Source organism: Haliotis cracherodii, unplaced genomic scaffold (assembly GCF_022045235.1).
Source record: "Haliotis cracherodii isolate W230 unplaced genomic scaffold, xgHalCrac1.p SCAF_5, whole genome shotgun sequence".
Classification (NCBI taxonomy): domain Eukaryota; kingdom Metazoa; phylum Mollusca; class Gastropoda; order Lepetellida; family Haliotidae; genus Haliotis; species Haliotis cracherodii.
Genome location: NW_027266308.1, coordinates 20,223,654 through 20,244,448, shown reverse-complemented (window position 1 = coordinate 20,244,448; position 20,795 = coordinate 20,223,654). Strand labels below are relative to the sequence as shown.

Sequence of the window (20,795 nt, the reverse complement as noted above, 5' to 3'; positions counted from 1 at the left end):
TGAATGAAATGAGTCACGTTGTCCTTGTTGACCTTTCTGACCTTGACGTGTATTAATCTCATTGGTTGACTAGTACTGTTGTATGAAATTAGATTGCAGATCTGGGACGCAAGCAAACTATTAGCCAATCAAATTGTGTAAAATAATCACATGATACATTCTCGCGAAATTTGATAAAGTTCTGTTTTGATATTTTCTGTGCACACAAGTCACGATGTCAGTCAAAAGGAAATTTGTAAGTTTCACTTTAAACTTTGACTTTGAAATCCTAGCTGTGAGGAAGCCTGATCGTTTAACTCATTGTTATTTCGACTACCGAATCAACCAATCACGCACAGTGTTGTTTCTGAAGACGGCGCTTGCAGGACATATTATGTTTTCATTTCCAAGAGTTCAATGACGTAACTTTGAGGTATGTTGATGTTTTAGCAACGTTTCTGACAAATCTGATAACCAATAAAGTCATGTATAACTGGACCGGCCATATGTATCTACGTTCTTAAATTATGGAAGAATAAACACGCTAAGAGTAAGAACATGAAAACAACAGTTCATTTCATGAAGTGATGAATACTTGGCTGATTTTTCATTTCAAGTTCAACCTTTCAGGCACCTGTTAGGACTATCAGAGTTTTCTTAACAGTTTACATTGTTCAATCGTTCACCATATGAATTTAATTACCAGTTGATAACTGTACAAAGGCCCATCTGGGTTCCCCCTGAGGGTGGCTGTGATAAGGGTCGCTAATCCGGGAGCCTACCGGACAGATCGGGACGCAAACTTCCCGTTCATTGTTTTTACTCACGGGACAATGGCGGCGAATTTTTGAAATAATGAAGAATCCTGTTTTGCGGGAGAAATAGTCCATCTTGCGGGAGACTGGGAGATTTCATCAAATTGCGGGAGGGTTGACAGGTCTGCTATCTGGTTGTGAGAAGTTTCATGTTTTGTTAAGGATGGTGCTTTTGAGACAAATCCTTATTTTCTTACTATGAAAGACGTGAGACCATTTATCTTCACAGGATAATATTCGGGCATCAGTGGTGTGGCAATAAAATGTCTGTCAGTAACTTCATGTGTCAAGTACTGGACCAGTACCTATCTTACCCTCTTCAGTACTTATGTCATGAGAGGATCAATGATATATTAAATTATTAATAAACAGCAACAGAAACTAACTGTTTTAGTTCACTATTCCTTATAATGATAACATATTAAAAAACCTGTAATTATGGCAAATTTCTTATAGTCCTTATGATACCTTACTATAGGGCAATTTGGCAAGGACTGTGGGACTAGTGCTAATTTCTAACACAGATAAAGCAGATCTTTGAATCTGTATGTACATTGATGTAAACAAATTCTACCAAATATTTTAACCTTTCAGAATGTTTTGAATATATACCAGTGAAATATTCTTAATATCAATATGATGTATAACATGGTCAAATGTAGATGGCTGGTGGTATTTGAAGATATCACTCCCTCTGGGATATGACTTGAAAAATCATGTGTCGATTATTGCTGTGGTTGTAGGAGTGTGATGGAGACCTACCTGATATGTTCTCGTACTGGCATTGTACGAAGATGACACATTGTAGTGAAACTGACACGACACTAAACTGAAGGCTGTTATCAGATGATACATCCACCTGACACACCTACGGTGACATACATGCTATTTAAATGTCTGTACATTAAGGTTTTTGAAACTGACATACGTAGCCAGTCATCGGTGGAGACAGAATCACGTAGCACTGATACACTTTGCTGTAAGATAATTAACCAGCTGTGGAAAAAACGCTGCTTCAATGAACACATACAAAATACCTCCTCTAACATATTATTTTGTGATGTATAATGTTTGTTGTGTATGCCATAGTTAAGTGTATGCCATTTCAGGGATTGGAGATTTAATCGTCCAACATTACCACATGACATACCATGAATACCTTGACAGGAAATCATCCACAGTAGGGACATAGTGAAAACAAAACTATTGCTTTACAAATGAACAGATGATTATCACTTTGTCTGGCCATGTTTGATACAAATTATTCTTTCTTTGTTATGGGTCTTTGTTTAGATTGAGTTATGAGTCTTTTCGAATAGGTTTTGTGTTTTAACAGGTTTTAATTCATTAGAAATGAATGTTATTATAATTTAATTGCCACATGTAGACTTACAGCTGTACATAACATATGACACTTGTATTCCTGTACCAAACACAAAGCTATATATGTGAAAATAATGTTGAACTTTATCTGTATGGACATGATCAGTCTTTGTGACCTTCCAGGAGAAGAAATTTCTTGATCACAAAGTAAATATGTTCCCGACTTTATCTGTCCTTCCCGCATCGAAAGATCACACCTTTCCTACCTGTATGCCAAACAAAACCAAGACATGACACCTCACGAGTAGTGAGGGTTGATACAGCTAGTTGGAAGTGAGAGGAGAGCAAGCTCACCTGTCATACAGTCAAAACCAGATCAACACTATCATCCACCATCTGATCACCTTGTCTTACTACATGGCCCACATCCAACCAGTAGATCTAATAATTGTTGATTGTGCTTTGTTGTGTAACCACAGCCCTTTCTGATGTTTAGCTGACTTACCTTCACACAAGAGGGAACAGCGAGTAGAGCCTCTAGCAACACCTTAGGCCTGTACAACCCATATCGTGTCGAACACGCTCCAGATATATGATCACCTCTGACAAGATGTAATAGTAGCCCTCCCAACTATACCCACTGAGCTGTTTGAAATTTTGCCAGCAGATGCTTTGTTATCTAGGTTGACCTGGGGCCAGACTGGCTCTTTCCACCAGTTGAAATATATCTGATATCCAAACACTATAACACAGCCAATGTGATTGTCAAGTATTAGACCTCTACTGTACCTTTATGGATGTCGGAGAATGAATATCTGATTGAAAGACACAGTGAATTGTGTACAGGTTTAGGACAAAGAGTTGGAACACGGGTCCTCCTTAACACCATTCCAGGATGTATGTTGCAGTGTCATCATGGTCATGCATGAGAGATGATGATATGAACTGAATTACCAAACAGGAAGTTTTTGTGAGGGGCACATTTATTCCAGTGGTATTGTGGCTTTGTTCAGGATTAGGGATTAGTTGTCTGGGAAAGTGCCTCTGAGTATTAAGTAGTTACTTCAACTAGTTCAACAAATTCAAATACAACAGTGTATTTATTGTAACTCACTAGTATATCTGGACTGGGGAACCAGTAGATGGTTACTCATCCTTGATGCTAACTGATCCTGTGTTCAGGATGCAGATGAGAAAGTAGTTGAGTTGCTGATGTAGATGTTAGTTGTGGTCATAGACGCCCAGAAGAGGAAGGTTATTCATGTCTCTTCGTTTCAATCATGGAAGGTTTATTAAAAACTATCAGATACTGAAATTGAAAGCGGGAAGGACATCTGACATTATGAAAAACAAAATCAAAATTAGGGAAATATTGAATATGAAAGTTGTATTCAGACGTGTCATTTAAGTATTGTAGACAACGTGGATAAGAACTGGATGAAACTCCTCATGTAGCCTTTAGTATGAAAAATTGGCATTGAAGCCTGATAAAATTAGAAATAATATAGTATTTCATTCATTTATGAATTCTGCTTGTGCATGTTGAATATAGTTCTATACTCTTGGTAATGACTATGTTTATTTCAGTTATTTTATGTGGTCAGAATGCTGATAAAATGTATATAAAATATTATATGTGTGCCAAGCTGATGATTCAAATGCTGAATATGAACAATAATTTCAATTATTTCCACGAGACACTCCAGTTTAGGGTTATAGAGAGTCAGATGTAAGTGGGTATTGATTGTGTCACCTGAGGGCAATCTTTGAGGCAGACGTACAGGGGATTGATTATCTTCAGTCATGTTAGTAGTGACTCCAGACTATAATTATAAGAAATAATGAAAATGATAATTGGATGTTGGCAGGTGAATATATTTATGTTATAGTGCTGATTAGACAAAGTGATTCCTGGAAGAAGGAGACTGTGACATGATTTCAGGTCCCGTTGGTACAGTTTGTTTCCAAACACACCTGCCAAGGATTTAACAAGAGCTTATTTAGGATGAAGGAGAGCAGTGAGGCCATTATTTGGTGTCAAAGCATGGATTTATTTCCAAATTGGTAAATCACATTAGGTTTCTTTCGTCCTTTGAAAAATCTGCAGATCCAATATTTCCTTGACCTGTTAAAATATGTGTCTATAACAAAAGGTGTCAGGTTGGTGAGATTTGTGGGGTGTTTGTTCAGAGATGCTACAGTCCCTAGCATAATGCATCTGACTCTGCCATGTTTAGGTTAAGCGTCTTGACAAGTCTTTGTTGTTGTCCACCTCTCTGATGTTCCATCCAGTGATTTGTGGAGGTGCTAATCTCCGTTTGATTGTCAGCACATGACTGCTTATTACTTGGCATGCAACTTGTACATGATCCTTGGTAAGGTGTCTCCATAATTTCAAATGCAGAACTGGAACAGTAACACTGATGCACTCTGGTACCGCCTATGTTCATAACTTTAGGGTTACTCAACACTGCTTCATGAAGATTAGGAGAAAACTTGGATAGGAGATTTAAGTCTGTCATATTCCTTTCAAGAGATATTTTTGAACGTGTATTGTAAACATTGTGAAAGAGCCCAAAACAGATTGGCTCCATCATTAGCTAAATTGGGTCTTGTCACTTAAAAGAGCACCGGACAACCCAAACTCTGTTCAAGCATTTTATTCATTGGGTCTGGGATGTTTAAAAAACCACAGAGACAGTCAATCATTGATCAAAATATCTTGAATCTACAAGATCTAATGGACCACAAAACAACTGTGAGTATGAGATACTGTTTATTCTAGAGTATGTTGGTAGCCAGGGGTTCAAGTGTTAGATTTTCATTTACGTCATGACACCCGAGTTCAATATAGGAAAACTCCAATGTAGGATTCACCAGATACTGACCAGTGGGTAGGAATAGTCAGGACGGATAAGCTGGTTAGGCAACACTGGTAATATTAGTCTTGAGAAAAGGTAAAACATGGATGTATAGATTAATGTCATTAGCATGGTGTGATGACTTAAAGTCACAAAATAACTTTTAGATGGCTATTTGTGTACTGCAATCCTTTCATCGTCTGCTGTGAGTCTGTGAAGAATATTATTTTCCTGGGCCAGTAGATTCCCACTGACAAGGGACCTGTACGCATTTATAGACTTGTCAGTCGTATCGTGTCATAGGTAAGTCGAGTGAACTCCCACTGGACTTGTTTGGAGATAATACTGTCATACAAGCCAGATAGTCAGGCCTACGCTGTCACAGGAGACCTGTGTATTGACACAGGATAGTGTTGATAACTTGTTGGTTGCATAGATGAAATATTGTGGGCATATTGGAACCTCGCTCATGACATAGCTAAATTCACAAAGTGAAGGATTTGCAGAAAAGAATGACTTTTTATATCCTGTGTGCTAATGCTGGTTGTTGTGAAAATTAGAGACAAATCATCTTAATTCAGTTTAAGTAATGCTGACAATTACTTGAGAATCTACGAGGAGTTATAATAAAGGAATTCATAAGTTGGCTTATAACTATCTGCCAGACAGTGGGACAGGTAGAGGAAAATTCCATGCAGCCCAACAGAAGAGTTACTAACCACGGTCGGTCAGCCAGGCAGGCAGTTATTTATAATTTTTATTTGTTACACTGCTCTCAAATCTTTCAATAATCTATTGTTATTGATTATTTTGAATCCATACTGTATTGGTGAGCAAACACGCCATCATATAGTTGAATTTTGATTCCAGCAAGTGAAGCTTCCTGATATGTTGCTTGGTTCAAATTCAGTCACATCAGTAGACCGAAGTACTAAATAACATTCAATGAAACTCTCCAGGACAGCATTGTGGTCAAAATAACGCCTCTGTAAACAATGCCTGTGGGAAGAATTACATATGCCCATCACTAGCTGATCACTGCACTCTTGATCAGTGCTTACTGCTTGAAATTTACGTCATGGAATTCCCACTTTCAGACAATCGATGACGTAAATATCAAAAACTTTGTCTAGATGGTTGTTCAACAGTTAATATATGCATTTCTAAATATGATGTTATTTTAAGCATGTTTTTTTCCCCAGACTTTTATCATGGTAAAGTTAATTCATTGAATATTCCTTCAGTGTTTGCTTGTCTTAGTATTTGTACAGCTCATACTTTCATGCCTTCGAAAATGAATTACCTTGATACAGGTTTAGCTGATAACCACACTGTTCCCTACATTGTTTCCGTGAATTATATTATATATTTAACAATACAATTATTTCAAGTTGAAACGTGGCACACTGATAGGAAATGTTCAGTAACTACGACTAACCAGCTTCTAATAAGTTTGACAGTTCTTTCGCTAAAGTAAGCGGTACTTTCTATACTTAGACTAGCATAATGATTGGCCAACGTAATGCATCTGACACTAAGTCCAGCTTCACATGCACATACGCTGTCAACTGTCACTGTCATATAATAAGATTATGAAACATACAATATAAATCTATTTTACGTAGAATCGTAAGAACAGGCGAGACCAGTGAAACATCTGGTGAACAGGGTTATTGGAGACACTTGGTGCTATTGGAAGTCTGTGGTCACGCCATAAGCATGGTTGTGACCTCTCACAGGAATTTGTAGTTATCATTTGGTATTTTTTATTGTTTATAACTATGAGTTCATGTAGATTATTCGAGTTTTGTCAATTAAGCTGTTGTCTTGATTTTATATTAGTTTGATCTCACCTTCAGTTCTGTAGCAATGATTCATTTCATCAGATTATTCTATCAATTGCTCCATCACTACTGTTTACAATTCAGACAACATTACCATCACTGAGCTCTAGGACTGACAAAAGGCTTTATTTTGCAGTGGCCTTGGGTGGTTCCTGTCTAGCTGACTTGAGCTGTGAGGACCCACATGCTGTATGCTCCTCAACAGGTTTCTGCAAATGTCAGGACAGCTACAATGAGAAAAGTGGTTTCTGCAGTAAGTCCCACGTTGGTCAGCACAAGGCCCTGGTTACACTGTTGGGTTCACAACAAGTTAATGCTATTGTACACCTGCATTAGAAACTGCCCAATAGTCAAGATATCATTAGGACAAGTAGAAATTTGCCATTTTGAAGGGAAGGGCTTTGCTATATGTTAAACGTTATAAGGACTAGTGGACTAAAAATGGTCCTTTCTACCACTGTACACAAATACTACCACTAAATCTTTTTGCACTTGGAAGTCCTGGCCAAACAAACCAGTTGTAAAAAGTAATTGGCAACAATCAACATTGTCCTACATTCTAGTCTCCCAATCTTTAGGAGTATGCTGTACAAATTAGATGGTTTAGCACATCCCTCCCACCCAATCTTTATGTGATTTTATATTTTTTTAGAATGAGCTTTTGATTCTCTGGTTTCTTCAAAAAGCTGTCCTAGTGTGACATGCATATATATAAGTATTTGACCTTCAAATACTGTCTTGTTTTGGTGTCAGACGGTTGCTTAATGGCCCTGTTATTCACAATCCCTGGTGTGTTTACCTTCCAGCAGAGCAAACAGTTGGAGTAGACAGGACGCCAAGTAGATTTCATGAACTCGTATATTGCATTTTCCAAAGTCAATATGCTCAGATAGAGAAAGTAACTCCATTTTCGTAACAGTTCCTGTTTGTCAAATTTGTAAAGGTCAAAGGCCAGTGTTTCATTTAAATTTATGCTAAAATCGCAGTATGTGTCAAGTGTCTAATTTTAAATTGCATGTTCCTAGGTTGAAGAGTTTGATTAAGAATAAGTTTTTGCTATGGCGTATATGAGTTTCAATACAAGTTGAACTCAGAGCAGGAGTGGTGTTGTGATTCAGGTTTCAGTTAAAATGTTTGGAAGTTGGCATTGGCTTGCCTTTGTGGTTGAGTTTGCTCAGCTTTCATGGCTAGATATGAAAGAAGTAAGCATCTGCAAGTATTTCAGACTATTAACGGCCTTCAACTGTACCTTCTTAAACAATCAACCACTTGCTTAATCAACAACTTTGATGATGTAACTTTTGTTTCATCAGTTTAATAATCACAAATTCCAATTAAGGCTCATAGCAGATGTTTGCTGCCTTTCAGATAGAAAAACAGAGTTTGTTGTCATTTCGGCTACTTGCTGACGCCAGCTTTGAAAGCTACACAGCTGTAAATCTTTATGTAGGTGAAGTATTATTTGGAGTTGTGAAAAGTATTTCAATCAGAATTAGTGTGGAATGGAATGAATATACTTGTGTTAGTTGCTTCAGATGGTGTTTGTGGTAGGATTCTTCTCTGCATGTTATACCTGTGAGGTGGTTCTTCAGGAGTATCTACTGCAGCGTGACCCACCCAATGCTCAAGTTAAGGAGCTGTACCTCTTCTGTACTGGCACAGCTCATATGTTTCTTTCAAATGACTGTCATTTTTAGAATGTTTTACATTCTTTATGAAAGAGACCAGAATATCATATTGCCAGTTGCTCATATTGATTTCCATTATTGTGTCTGTACACTTAAAGCTCTCTCCAGTATGTTCAGTTGTCTAATATGCAATACAGTGTTGACATGACTGTATTTACATATGATCATTAACATGGTGTGTGTGTGTGTGTGTGTGTGTGTGTGTGTGTGTGTGTGTGTGTGTGTGTGTGTGTGTGTGTGTGTGTGTGTGTGTGTGTGTGTGTTTGTGTGTTTGTTTGTTTTCATTCATATAGGATCTGAAGTCTCAGAATCTACACTGTTATATTATCAGTGTTTTAAATGATTTGAACACCCAACAAAACAGTCTGGTAAGAGATTAACTGCCTGCATTCAGACATTTTAAATATTGAAAAGTCAAAAAAAATATGAGACAAATTGTCTTGATTCACTTGAAATAATGCAATTACTTGAGAATCTTCAAGGAGTTACGATAAAACCTAATGCGTAAGTAGCCTTAAAATAATCATCCAGACATTTGGGCAGGTGGAGGAAAACTATATGCAGCCCAACTGAAATAGTTACCAACCAGGGGCAGGCCATCTTCCCAAGGCAAAGAGTTAAGTGGCCGAAGTAGGCTGAAATTTCAGAGTTACGTTTTGGCTGGACTAACGAGCATATGCATAGTCCAATAAAAATCGCACAATGAACTAGACATCCTGTTCGTAAACAACATGAATTTCAACATGCAAATTTTGATCGACTGCAGGATTTGCAAAGCATGTGTACCGTCAACTGGGTGTTGACATATTTTGCAAATGTTTTTCATGTTTTACATCAAGATATTCAAATGATTTGATTCCCTTCGCAAGGTAAGACCCGTATATACAAAACATAGATCTTGATTATTGATCAGATCGTCTTGACTTGGCGCCACCATTTCGTTTGAAGCAAGTGCAAGTGATATGAGTTGTGGAATCTGATTGGTGAATAGGAGGCACATGGAACAGACATAACTTGCTATAGCCACTGGTGACCCTATGATCAAGGCACGAAATTTCAGCATAGTTCAGCAAGGGTTGAAACTGGACTTTCTTAGTCTGTAAACTCCCTTGCTGGGGGAGGATGTGGACAAGTGGGCAGGCAGTTGCTTCGGACACTGAATGTGATGCCCCCCTGATTCGCAATCAAGCCCCAAGGATATAGGATATTATTGATATTATTGATATTATTGATATAAGGTGCATGCTGCTGACTTGGGAGTCACTTTGATGTGCATGCATGTATTGTGCAGGCACCATGTGTGCTGCCTTCTGTGTGATATTTATTGTTGTGACTGTTTACTCCAGGAGAGGTATGTGGCCCAGATCAGGCAGAGTGCAAGATTCGAGGGACGTCATGGGTGGGACCAGACTGCATCCCGAAGTCCAAGCTTTGTGATGGTACCACAGAATGTGCGGATGGATCGGATGAGAGAGACTGCGCCTCTTCAGGTGAATAGACTTGGCACGTTGTCAGGCCAACATTCTACTTACCTCCAACTTGACCTAATATTTAGTACATGACCAGAAGGCGGGGGATTCCAGTGTTTGGTTTAGGTAGGTTTTAAATGAGGGGTATCAGACATTCATGATGTACTAGATTGATAGGGATTCATTGTCATATAAGTTAGCATTCAAAATTACTGGGAATGAATGCGGCTGTTAGAATGTTACCACCTTGACACGACACAAATCTGTATATGAGAGAGAGAGGGGGAGGATGATGTTATTATTTGAACTGCAGTTATCATTCATCATTCACTTGGCTCCAACTGAATCCATACAGAGAGAGCATAGTACCTTCATACACCTAAAATATATAACATTAATTTCTACCCTGTACATAATATTTAACCATTGTAAATACACAAATATCTACAGACTCGCACATGACACATACACCCCAACCTACTTGACTCACATATTCAATTATGGTGACATAAAATTACTACTACCTATTCACACATATGCACACAAACATACACACACAAATTAAAACTGAAATGAAATGAAAGTGATTGAATGCGAACAACAAGCCGAATGCTGCACTTTTGTTCTGAGTCACTGGTGCGTAGTGCAAGTTGTGTTATCAATTCTATTGGGAGATAGAGGACTACTATTAAATAGAACGAATGTAATGTCCAACTGGTGGTGGGATTGAATTATCAAGAAAGGGAATTGTATTCACTGTACTCAATAAGAAGAACCATGTTATTACTATGTGGCCAATCACAATCAAATATGACATCTGATATAGTTTCCATGGTCGTTTAATGGATGGAACTCATGGATGTACAGTTTCCTTATATAAATCTGAATTACAATGCCAAGCTAAGACGGCAACATGAAATATATACTCTATGGCATGCATTTAAGGTAATTTTTCATTATGTTATTATTTGGATACAGTTCATTTTTAAATAGAAATATGAAAATTCAGAGCTCTAGATAAGTTTTTGGTTATTTGGGTATTTTACCCATTTTATTTATAATCCCTGTAAGTCATAAAAACAAATAAATAGTAGTGTACACTAGGGGTGTCATGATAAATTGAAATATCAATGGATTGCTAACTGGTAAGCACTTAAAGTCAATAAATCGATTGTTAAATCAGTTTCGAAACAATTGTATCGATTTCAGTTAGGAATATTGAAAGTTTCGATTGTACATGCAATGCTGTTCATATTTGTTTTTCTTTTGATCATGTGTGTTAGTACACATGGTAATGTGGAAGTCTCTTTTTCTTAGATCGATAGGCTAAAGAAAAAACTAATCAGTCATATCTCAAACTTTACTTTTTTATTATTGTTGATAAACTTCAGTTCCAAAGTTTAATTCATCTCTAAAATCCATCTGAAGTGATAGACTGAAAGTGAAAACTATCGATATTTATTGCAATAGTTGCTTGCAATATCAATAGTTATTGCAGTAGTTATTTTCATTATCAATAGTTATTGCAATAGTGATTTCCAGACCAATAGTCACCCCTAGTGTACACGTTTTACCGAATGTAGCTGTCTGTAAATGAATTTCATGATCAGCTGCAATTGTTTTATCTAACAATTGTATTATATGCACGAGTTTTATTTCAAAAATGTTTTTATAGTTTTTGTTGTGTATTTGATATGCTAGGGATAGGATTGTCTGCATATTTCGGTTATATTTAATGTGTATTAAACACTCAGCTTATCTACAGCTCTGATTTTGATATTAATATTTTCTCAGAATAATAAGGTTTGAACTGCTTCAAGCAACATATGTATCAGAATGCTGTAGGTTTAGAAAGGAGTTTCTTCCTTGTCAGATAGACTTGAGCTTGGTTGACTCAGCATGATGTACAGTGATAACAGTTACATCCTAGTCTGGCTGGGTGTGGTATGTTAGAGATTATGTTCATAACTAGTTTATTGGTTGTTGATTTTGTTAGCACTGGTGGCGGATAAACAGTTAGAACCATGGCAAAGGAAATCCCCAGCAAGTCTCCCTGGTGATGGGAACTATGATAGTATGGGCTATGGCAATGACCTACAGATCCCTGACTTACCACAGGGAAAGTACTCCAGGACAGATCTTGAGAAGGAGCTGAGTGACGGCAAGGAAGTGGGACTGGGAGGCTACACTAAGGATGCTGATCACTCTGACAAACTCGCTGACAGTGTCAACAATGCATACAGCAATACCAGGGGAAAGGTGCATGATTACCAGTACTCATCTGATGTGGATAAAGAGCTGGAGAGAGTAAGCGTGTCTGTGACTGACCGGCCTATGGTGAAGCCTACATTCCTCCCATCTAAGCCAGTGGCATCATGGTACAGAGATGATGAGACCCCTGAGGGGCCGAGGTTTGAGGACAGGCACAAGGGCAACTCAGATGCCAGTAAGAGGGTTCACAGGGTCGACACAACTGTTGAGGAAAGTGGACATAGACTTCCAGGGACTTCAGGAAACAAGGCTCCAAAGCATGATCTACATGCAGCTGCAGCTGGTCGTCCTGAAGCAAAACCTCGAGCTCCTCAAAGAGCTAAACCTGAGATTCCTCACACTCCCTCACAGGCAAGCTTGCCTGAAGCTCAGCCAAGTCAAGTGTATCTGAAACCCAGCAGTCAGGACTCTGCATTCCAGACACTGGCCCCTGATGCTCCATCACAGGAAGATGCCAGCATGATGGACAATAAACCTGCCTCTAACATGGGCTACAGGCCATTTGACAGACCATATTCACCACATGGCCTGAACAGACAACCCTCAAGGATCCAGAAAATAAACTCCAATATTCCTGCTCCAGATTATGACACCAGTCTGTATGGGCTTGGGCAGCAACGCCCTTACCCCATGAGGAGACCATACCAGCAAGGCCGTCCTAATGGCCCGTATCGGAAGTTCCCTGATACTGGTTTCAACCACCCATACACAGGAGGCTACAACAACTATGACTACAATGACTTTGATCCCTATGTTCCCCTCCAAGGCACTGACTACAACAGTCCTGACAACCACAGAACTTATGGAAGCCATGACAAAGCGAACTACCCTTTTAAGTCTTATGGTGGAGGTACTCTATCGTTGTTGTGCTCACTGGAACCACCAGCATAGTGTGTTGTGGGCTTTTTGTCTTCATTGTGTTGCAATATACTCTTCAGTTCCTTCTGTCTCCTTGTTTTCCTTTTAGTTGCAGAAAGTCTCTTATGCTGTGCTGTATTTGTGAATTATTTAGTCCAGATAGACAAACTGTATTGTTTTAAAATTGGTGTTTAAAATGTAGTAATTCCTATGAAAATCCTTTTTAACATTATGGTTGTTTTTGGTTGAAGTCCTACAAGCTTCTCCTGGATGCCACTTGTGTGTTTTCTTCTGCTCATCACCCCCTGCAGTTGTCAGTGTTGTACCGTGTTGATGTGACACTATTTTTCATCTTGCTTCATCACCTGTATCACAAAAGATTGTATTTCATAGCACTGAATTCTTTCACCAGAATGTTTGCTCTGACAGCCACCTGTCACATCATTCATTTATTAAATCTTATCACTTTTCACAATGTTTGAAAATACTTATTGCTTTTAAATTTATCATATTTTATCAATAGATTTTGAAATATTAACTATTTCCTCGGTGTTGTTGAAACAATATTTCTGAGACACATGCCCCAACTGTCCATATTGAACATGTGAAAGAGCAATATAGATACATCAAGCAAATCATTCAATAAATTAAATAAAGTGATAAATCAACAATAATATTTCTATAAATGGTCAAACTTATACATGTTATACCTAGGTTACTAGTTCTATCTTTTCACAAAATTGTGTAATGTAAGTCAAATGACATCAGCATTTGTATCATCAATTTGTAGGCTCAGCCATGATGCCAAAATATATGCATGTGAAATCTAAGACACAGGTTGTAACCAAGCATGATATGTCCGCAAAGTTCCATATTTTAAGGTTAGTTATAGGTCATGACTTCCTGCATAAAACATTCAGAATAACACAATTTATACATCATACGAGAGGACAGTATCCATTGAGGTAATAGATCGTGGTCCTTATAGAAATAACAGTAAAAAGTGCCGTTAGATATCAATTTCTATTCAGTAAAATCAAGTGTTACAACTATGAAAATACTCCTGGCAAGGTTACTGTAATATTATTCATGTTCAAAGCTTCCTGATGGTACCAAACATCGAACAAATCTTTGCACATGTTTATTCATACAAAGCTTCAAAAACAGAGGTATTTCCCGGTATTTTCGTATGTTGCTGAGTGGAAAGCAACTATTATCAGGAAATAGGTGATGATAGATGGTATTTAAAACTCTTTTTATCATCATTTTCCGATTACTTGAAAATAAAAAACAAAATAGTTACGAAAATTGTCATTATTGCCTTGGTGCTTAATCTGAACTTCCTGAATATGTTAGTTTTCATTTTTAATAATGTAAATGTTATCAGTGCTTTGTTTAAATAATGTGATAACTTTCATATTTTTAAACATTATGACATGTAGCAACAAAGATGTTTTGCATAAATATAGACTTCATCTATCACCCTAGAGTCTCTGGGAACTTTATCATGTAAACATTCAATCAAACTCAATTCTTCAAAACTTTGAAACATCTTTAAATGTATTGTACAAAATGTGCACGGTTTCCAAGTCTTAAGGGAACATCATGTTCCTTGTATTGTGTCTTGTGATATAGAGGAACATGCATATACTCATGCAATTTCTTGTATTTGCAGACTATCATGATGGAAACAGAGCCCAGGACATGGTACCTTCCCAAGGTGAGATATATGTATTGTCATGTAATGTGAGATCTGTGTTTCATGTGAGAATGTACTGGGAGGTGAGATCTGTGTTTCATGTGAGAATGTACTGGGAGGTAAGATCTGTACTATGTGAGAATGTACTGGGAGGTGAGATCTGTGTTTCATGTGAAAATGTACTGAGATCTGTGTTTCATGTGAGAATGTACTGGGAGGTGAGGTCTGTGTTTCATGTGAGAATGTACTGGGAGGTGAGATCTGTGTTTCATGTGAGAATGTATTGGGAGGTGAGATCTGTGTTTCATGTGAGTATGTACTGGGAGGTGAGATCTGTGTTTCATATGAGAATGTACTGGTAGATGAGATCTGTGTTTCATATGAGAATGTACTGGGAGGTGAGATCTGTGTGTCAAGTGGTATATGTCAGATGAAAATATCTATTTTGCAGACATGACAGATGAACAGGTTACATCATCTCAGGATTCCGTCAAGTCCAACAACTTACCCGCTGTCACAGAAGACAAACCTACTGAACATGGCGGTAAAAGTACAGGTTTGTGTTGACCATTATTGGTGTGTAAAAATTGCAACCCTGTAATGAGTAATTACATTAAGTAATACGTTACCACTGTTATACCGAGGCTGTTGTCCCCCACAACTGCTCTTATAGCGAAATCTTCCACAGAGATCTCAATTACCTCATGCAGCACGTGCGTAGCCACCTAGCTACCATGTGACACCCTTCACTCTTGTCTCTTCGCTTGCCTTCGCAAGACGTATCCATAGACTGCTCTGCGTTCTACCAGCCTCCTGCTATCCTTGGTGATATTTATTACTGTTTCTTCGTCCTAAGTAAACTGTAATTTACGGGGCGTTCGTTATTCGGCGCTTAGAAAATTTTCCCCCTAAATTTTCCCGCCTTTTTTCGCTACTAACGGGGTGTGGCGGCCGCGGCACTTTGTGTTTTCCGTCTACCTTTAGTGGTATATTGTGGGGCGTTTTTTTGCATCACCTATTATTATATATATATATATATATATATATATATATCTATATCTATATCTATAATATATGTATTTATGTATTCGCTATTATCGTTAGTTTTTCTTCGGAAAATCTACGTTTGTGAATATGTTTGGTGTGTGTGTTGTAACCATGTTTTGCTTTTTGTTCAAAGAGCAATGTCTGACATGGAATTGGATTTGTCCAGCGACCCGACTACTCCTGCTGCCAGGCGCTGCGGCGCTTGTCAGAAGTTTTTGTTGTCCCGGGATCCCCACGATCGATGCCCACGGTGCCAGGTCCCTTGCGAGGACACCCGGTGCACCCTGTGCGTGGGTCTAGGGCCTGAGGATTTTGCGCCATACAGGCGCTACGTGCGTTCTGCTATCATCCCTGAGGTGGCCAGTTCGTCCGGTCGGGCGCCCATTGCGGGCACTACCTCCTCGGCGGCGGATCCCTTGGCGGCCCTTGGGCTGTCCGGGGATTCCGTTGCGGCTTTGTTGTCGCAATTGGTGGACTCCAAACTGGCGCAGGTTGTTCCGGCCCCAGCCCCTTTGGTGGCTGCGGGTTCGGATGCGGGGTCTACGGGTACGGCGACGGCTACCGTAGTCACCGGTCTTTCCCCCGAGCCGATACTCCCGTTATCGACAAAGGACCGTGTGGTCATGGTGAATGACCTCTTTGAGGACATGCCACGGCCACAGCCGGTACCCCGGGGAATCCACGGCTCGGTGGGTTCCTCCGAGGTTTTCGACGAGTCCGCCGACGAGGCTTTTCCCGCGTCAACTTTGTTGCGCAGGATCAAACCGTCTCTGGAGAAAGCCTTCGCGGCGGCCTCCGGTCGGGGGCTCCCGTTACCTCCTCCGTCGTGGAGAAAGGGTTCGTTCCCGGTGCATGACTTGGCCTTCCCGGAATCCCATGTGGAGAGGTTGGGTGTCCGTGCCCCACCTGCTGCTACAGTCACTCAAGCGACTTTACAGCAGATGGACACCCTGTCTCGGCACTCCATGCTCGCTATGTCACATGGCGACACCTACTTGGCGGCGGCCGCCAGTCTGGTCGAAGGTTCCCCCACGGACCGAGACCAGCGCATTTACAACTGTTTGATCGGTTTGAATGCAACCCTTGAGTACGTTGCCGGGGCTTCAGCCTTTCTTTCCGGCACGTGCCATTTTTGGAGGCGGCAAGCGTACCTTGCCTCTTCTGGGTTGGACGCCGCCAACCAGGAGGTGTTACTTTCGCAGCCTTGGTCTGCGCAGACCCTTTTTAATAATCGGATCCCTGGTGTTCTAAAAGAACAGCAGTCTGCTTCGTCTGCCACGGCTTCGCAGCATACGTTGGATCTGGTTGGGTCTCTGCTCAGACGCCTGGGTGGTGCCCCTAAACGGAGTGCCCCTCAGGATGCTGCGACCGGAAAGTCCAAGGGGTCAGTGTCTTCTTCCTCCGGAAAGAGGTCCTGCTCTGAGGGCCCCGGTAAGGCAACCTGCGGCCCTTTCGGGGGAAGAAGGGACACTGGGGGAAGCCTAAGCCGTCTCGGGACGGTAAGGGCTCCTCCAAATGACTCTTTCTTGCAGGGTTCTTTTGCCAACAGCGCTAGCTTCGGTTGGCCTGTAGGCGAACCTGAGTCATTCAGCCCTGGACAGTTGCGTCTGCCGCAGCCTGTCAGGCCTCCCTTCTCTTCCCCTGTAGGAGCCAGACTCCAGACTTACTGGGAGAATTGGGAAAAAGTGTTCGACGACCTGTGGGTGGTCAACACGATTTGGTACGGCTATCGGCTAGATCTCAAAGCGGATCCTCCGCTCACCGTCGCCCCGTTGGAAGGTTTCTATTCGGAAGCCGATCTTCCCATCCTCGCCGATGCCATAGGTGGAGAAGAGGGCGGTACGGGAGTTAGTCCTACCAGAAATAACACCGGGGTTTTACTCCAGGATATTTCTTGTTCCCAAGAAAGACAGTGCCGAACTCAGAATGATTCACAATCTGAAATCGTTCAACGAGTTTTACCTGCACATGCCGCCCAAGTTCAGAATGTTGACCTTGGCGGACCTGAAAGCTCTGATCATGCCGGCCGACTGAAGGATGCTTATCTGCATGTTCCGATTCACTCGGATCATCACAAGTATCTCAGGTTTGTCTTTCAAGGCAGGCACTACGAGTGGGTTGTACTCCCATTTGGTCTTTCGTCCGCTCCATGGCTGTTCACCCGGTTAACCACCGCCATAGTGGGGTTCCTCCACAAGAGGGGTATCAGGTACTTCGCGTATCTGGACGACTCGCTAGTGGCCAATCGAATGACGGAACAGCTGTTAGGGCTACTTGTGTCAGCCCAGGACTGCACCATTCGGGGTCGTCTCCAACTCCGCCCCCTGCAACGGTTTCTAATCCGGTTGTTAGCACAGGAGAACACTGCGATCGTCGCCCTCGCAGATCGGCTCCGACCGCATCTGGAGTTGTGGACGGTCCCTTGCAACGTCTTATCAGGTGTCTCTATGCGGCCCTTCCGCGCCACGTTGAACCAGTCAATCACTGGAAGCATCGTCTCGTCGACGCCTGGCTCATGCTGGCGACCGACAACACGACGGTAGTGTCCTATGTGAACAAACGGGGGGGAACCCACAGTCCCTCGCTACTCGATCTCGCGTTCGAGTTTTACGCTCTGGTGGACAGTGTCCCGTGCCAGGGTCGGCCCATCACATCCCAGGTGTGCGGAATGTACTGGCCGACGCTCTATCAATGCCTCGGGATCCGAGCCCCACGGAGTGGATGCTAATCCCAGTGGTGTTCAGTGGCTGTGCGAACGTTTGGGTCGTCCGATGGTCGACCTGTTCGCAACCAGGTTCAACAATCAACTCCCGTTGTTTGTATCACCAGTCCTGGACCCAAGGGCCATCGATCACGATGCTCTCGCGTTAGACTGGACGGGCATATATTGACGCTTATGCTTACCCGCGGACGGGGTTAATACCACTCATTCTAAGCCGGCTCCGAGGAGTTCGCTGTCGAATGTTACTGATCGCGCCCATGTGGCCGAACAGATCGTGTTACCCCGACTTGCTGGCCCAGGCCATGCAGTCGCCACTTCCACTGCCTGTGAGACCGGATCTGCTGATCCACCCTCAGACCCGTCAGCTTCATCCAAACGCAGTGCAGTTCAATCTGCACGCGTGGATGTTGTCACCGAGTGTCTGAGGAGTAAAAGTTTTTCTCGTCGGGCGTCTCGGGCATACGTTAGTATGCATCGTGATTCTACCCAGAAGGTGTATAATGCATGTTGGGCTATTTTCACGAAGTGGTGTTGCAAACATCACATTCATTCGCCAGATAAGGTATCTGTGCAGGATATTGCTCGTTTCATGTCTCACTTACGAGAGACCCGGAAACTCTCCGGGGGTTCCATTGCCAACTATGTCTCGTCTGTTGCTACGGTACGGGAAGTTGCTATGGGTACCCGTCTCTCAAAAGAGCCGGTGATTCGGGGTATTATCAAGGGTTTCAAACAGCAAGATCTTAAAAAGGGCCGCCTTCGGGCACTGGCCTGGGATCTCTCCTTAGTGTTACAATCACTTACGGAGGCTCCGTATGAACCCTTGGGTGGTGCTTCGTTCCGGCATGTTGACTTGGAAAACAGCATTTCTTCTCTCCTTTGCCACGGCGGCACGAGTGTCGGAAATACACACACTTGATGTCACCAAAGTACGATTCGATAGGGGCGACGAAGGAGCGGTCCGCCTGGGCTTGCTGATGGGCTTCGTCGCTAAGAATCAGAAATTTGGCCAAACGGAGAGAGAATTCACTGTAAGATCCCTCAAAGAAATCTTACCTCCTGCTGGTACTGAGGACAGATCGCTGTGTCCGGTTAGGGCCCTTAAGTATTATCTTAAGGCTTCGAATGAACGCAGACAAGGGCGTGACCGTCTGTTCATATCGTGTAACCCTAATCGTACGGTTGACATAACTCGCAACTCGATTGCGTTATGGCTTCGTTCTGTCATCAATCTGGCGTACCGGTCTCAGGGGTTACCGGTAGCGGGGTCAAACCTGCACGAGATCAGGGCGCTAGCGGCACCATTTGCCCTACACTCGAATATATCTGTTCAGCGTGCCCAGCGTGCCCAGCGCAATTCCGAACTCCTCCGGCTTCAGACCTTGCACGGTGGTCAATCTGGGTCTACTCCAACGCTCCCACAGCCGTGGGTACGGGAGTGGGGGTCCCGCAACCCAGCGCGCTCATCCACAGGTGAGTGCGGCTTTCTGTGTGTTTCTTTATTTGGATTTGACAATTATTAACTTAATTGTCTGTCGTGTATTGCAACCTTCTAATGCATGCTTTCCAATATTGAATTTAGGTCACGCGCCCATTACACACGCTTAAGTAGGCTTGTTCTCGGGATATACGGTCCGAATGAAATTAATTTCCCTCTTTTCGACTGTTTAACCTGATCTAAGATTTAGCTCACACGGATACTGTGTTCTCATCCGCTGAGGCGATGAAATACCTATCCAGTGGGGCCGTTTTGAGTCACCAATCGTTTTGGCAATGACGATTGAGCCTTACGGTAAACGCTTGACAGTGCTTTGGTATCCCTATATGGTAACGCCAAGCTGGGAGCATGCGCATCGAGTGCTTCCGCCTTGTTGTATACTTCCGCTGGCCGGAAGGAACACGAGCAGTCAGGTTTCGGGTTGTAGGTGCTCCCCACCGCCTACTGTGGTAGTCAGCCTCGGTAGAACAGTGGTAACGTATTACTTAATGTAATTTGTAGAATTTTCCTATTCAGAATATTCTATAAGTAATATGTTACCACTAGGCTGCTGCCCGCCCGTCCGTCCCCCGAGCACTTGCTCTCACAAGAGACAAGAGTGAAGGGTGTCACATGGCAGCTAGGTGGCTACGCACATGCTGCATGAGGTAATTGAGATCTCTGTGGAAGATTTCGCTATAAGAGCAGTTGTGGGGGACATCAGCCTTTGTATAACAGTGGT

General features: G+C 41.8%; 2 protein-coding genes across 2 annotated transcripts in view; one reads left to right on the top strand and one right to left on the bottom strand.

Annotated features, from left to right (window-relative positions):
* The window catches only part of LOC139442555 (protein phosphatase 1 regulatory subunit 14C-like), a 46,324-nt gene extending 44,675 nt beyond the window's left edge, over window positions 1–1,649 (bottom strand). Inside the window, exon 1 of the mRNA XM_071223380.1 lies at window positions 1,557–1,649. Within this exon, the coding sequence (XP_071079481.1) occupies window positions 1,557–1,649 (93 nt within the window). The remainder of the gene's footprint in view (window positions 1–1,556) is intronic.
* Window positions 1–20,795, top strand: part of LOC139442554 (uncharacterized) — a 29,420-nt gene that overhangs the window by 5,189 nt on the left and 3,436 nt on the right. The window contains exons 3-7 of the mRNA XM_071223379.1: window positions 6,959–7,075; window positions 9,857–10,000; window positions 11,976–13,100; window positions 14,784–14,828; window positions 15,259–15,363. Coding sequence (XP_071079480.1) covers window positions 6,959–7,075; window positions 9,857–10,000; window positions 11,976–13,100; window positions 14,784–14,828; window positions 15,259–15,363 — 1,536 coding nt within the window. The remainder of the gene's footprint in view (window positions 1–6,958; window positions 7,076–9,856; window positions 10,001–11,975; window positions 13,101–14,783; window positions 14,829–15,258; window positions 15,364–20,795) is intronic.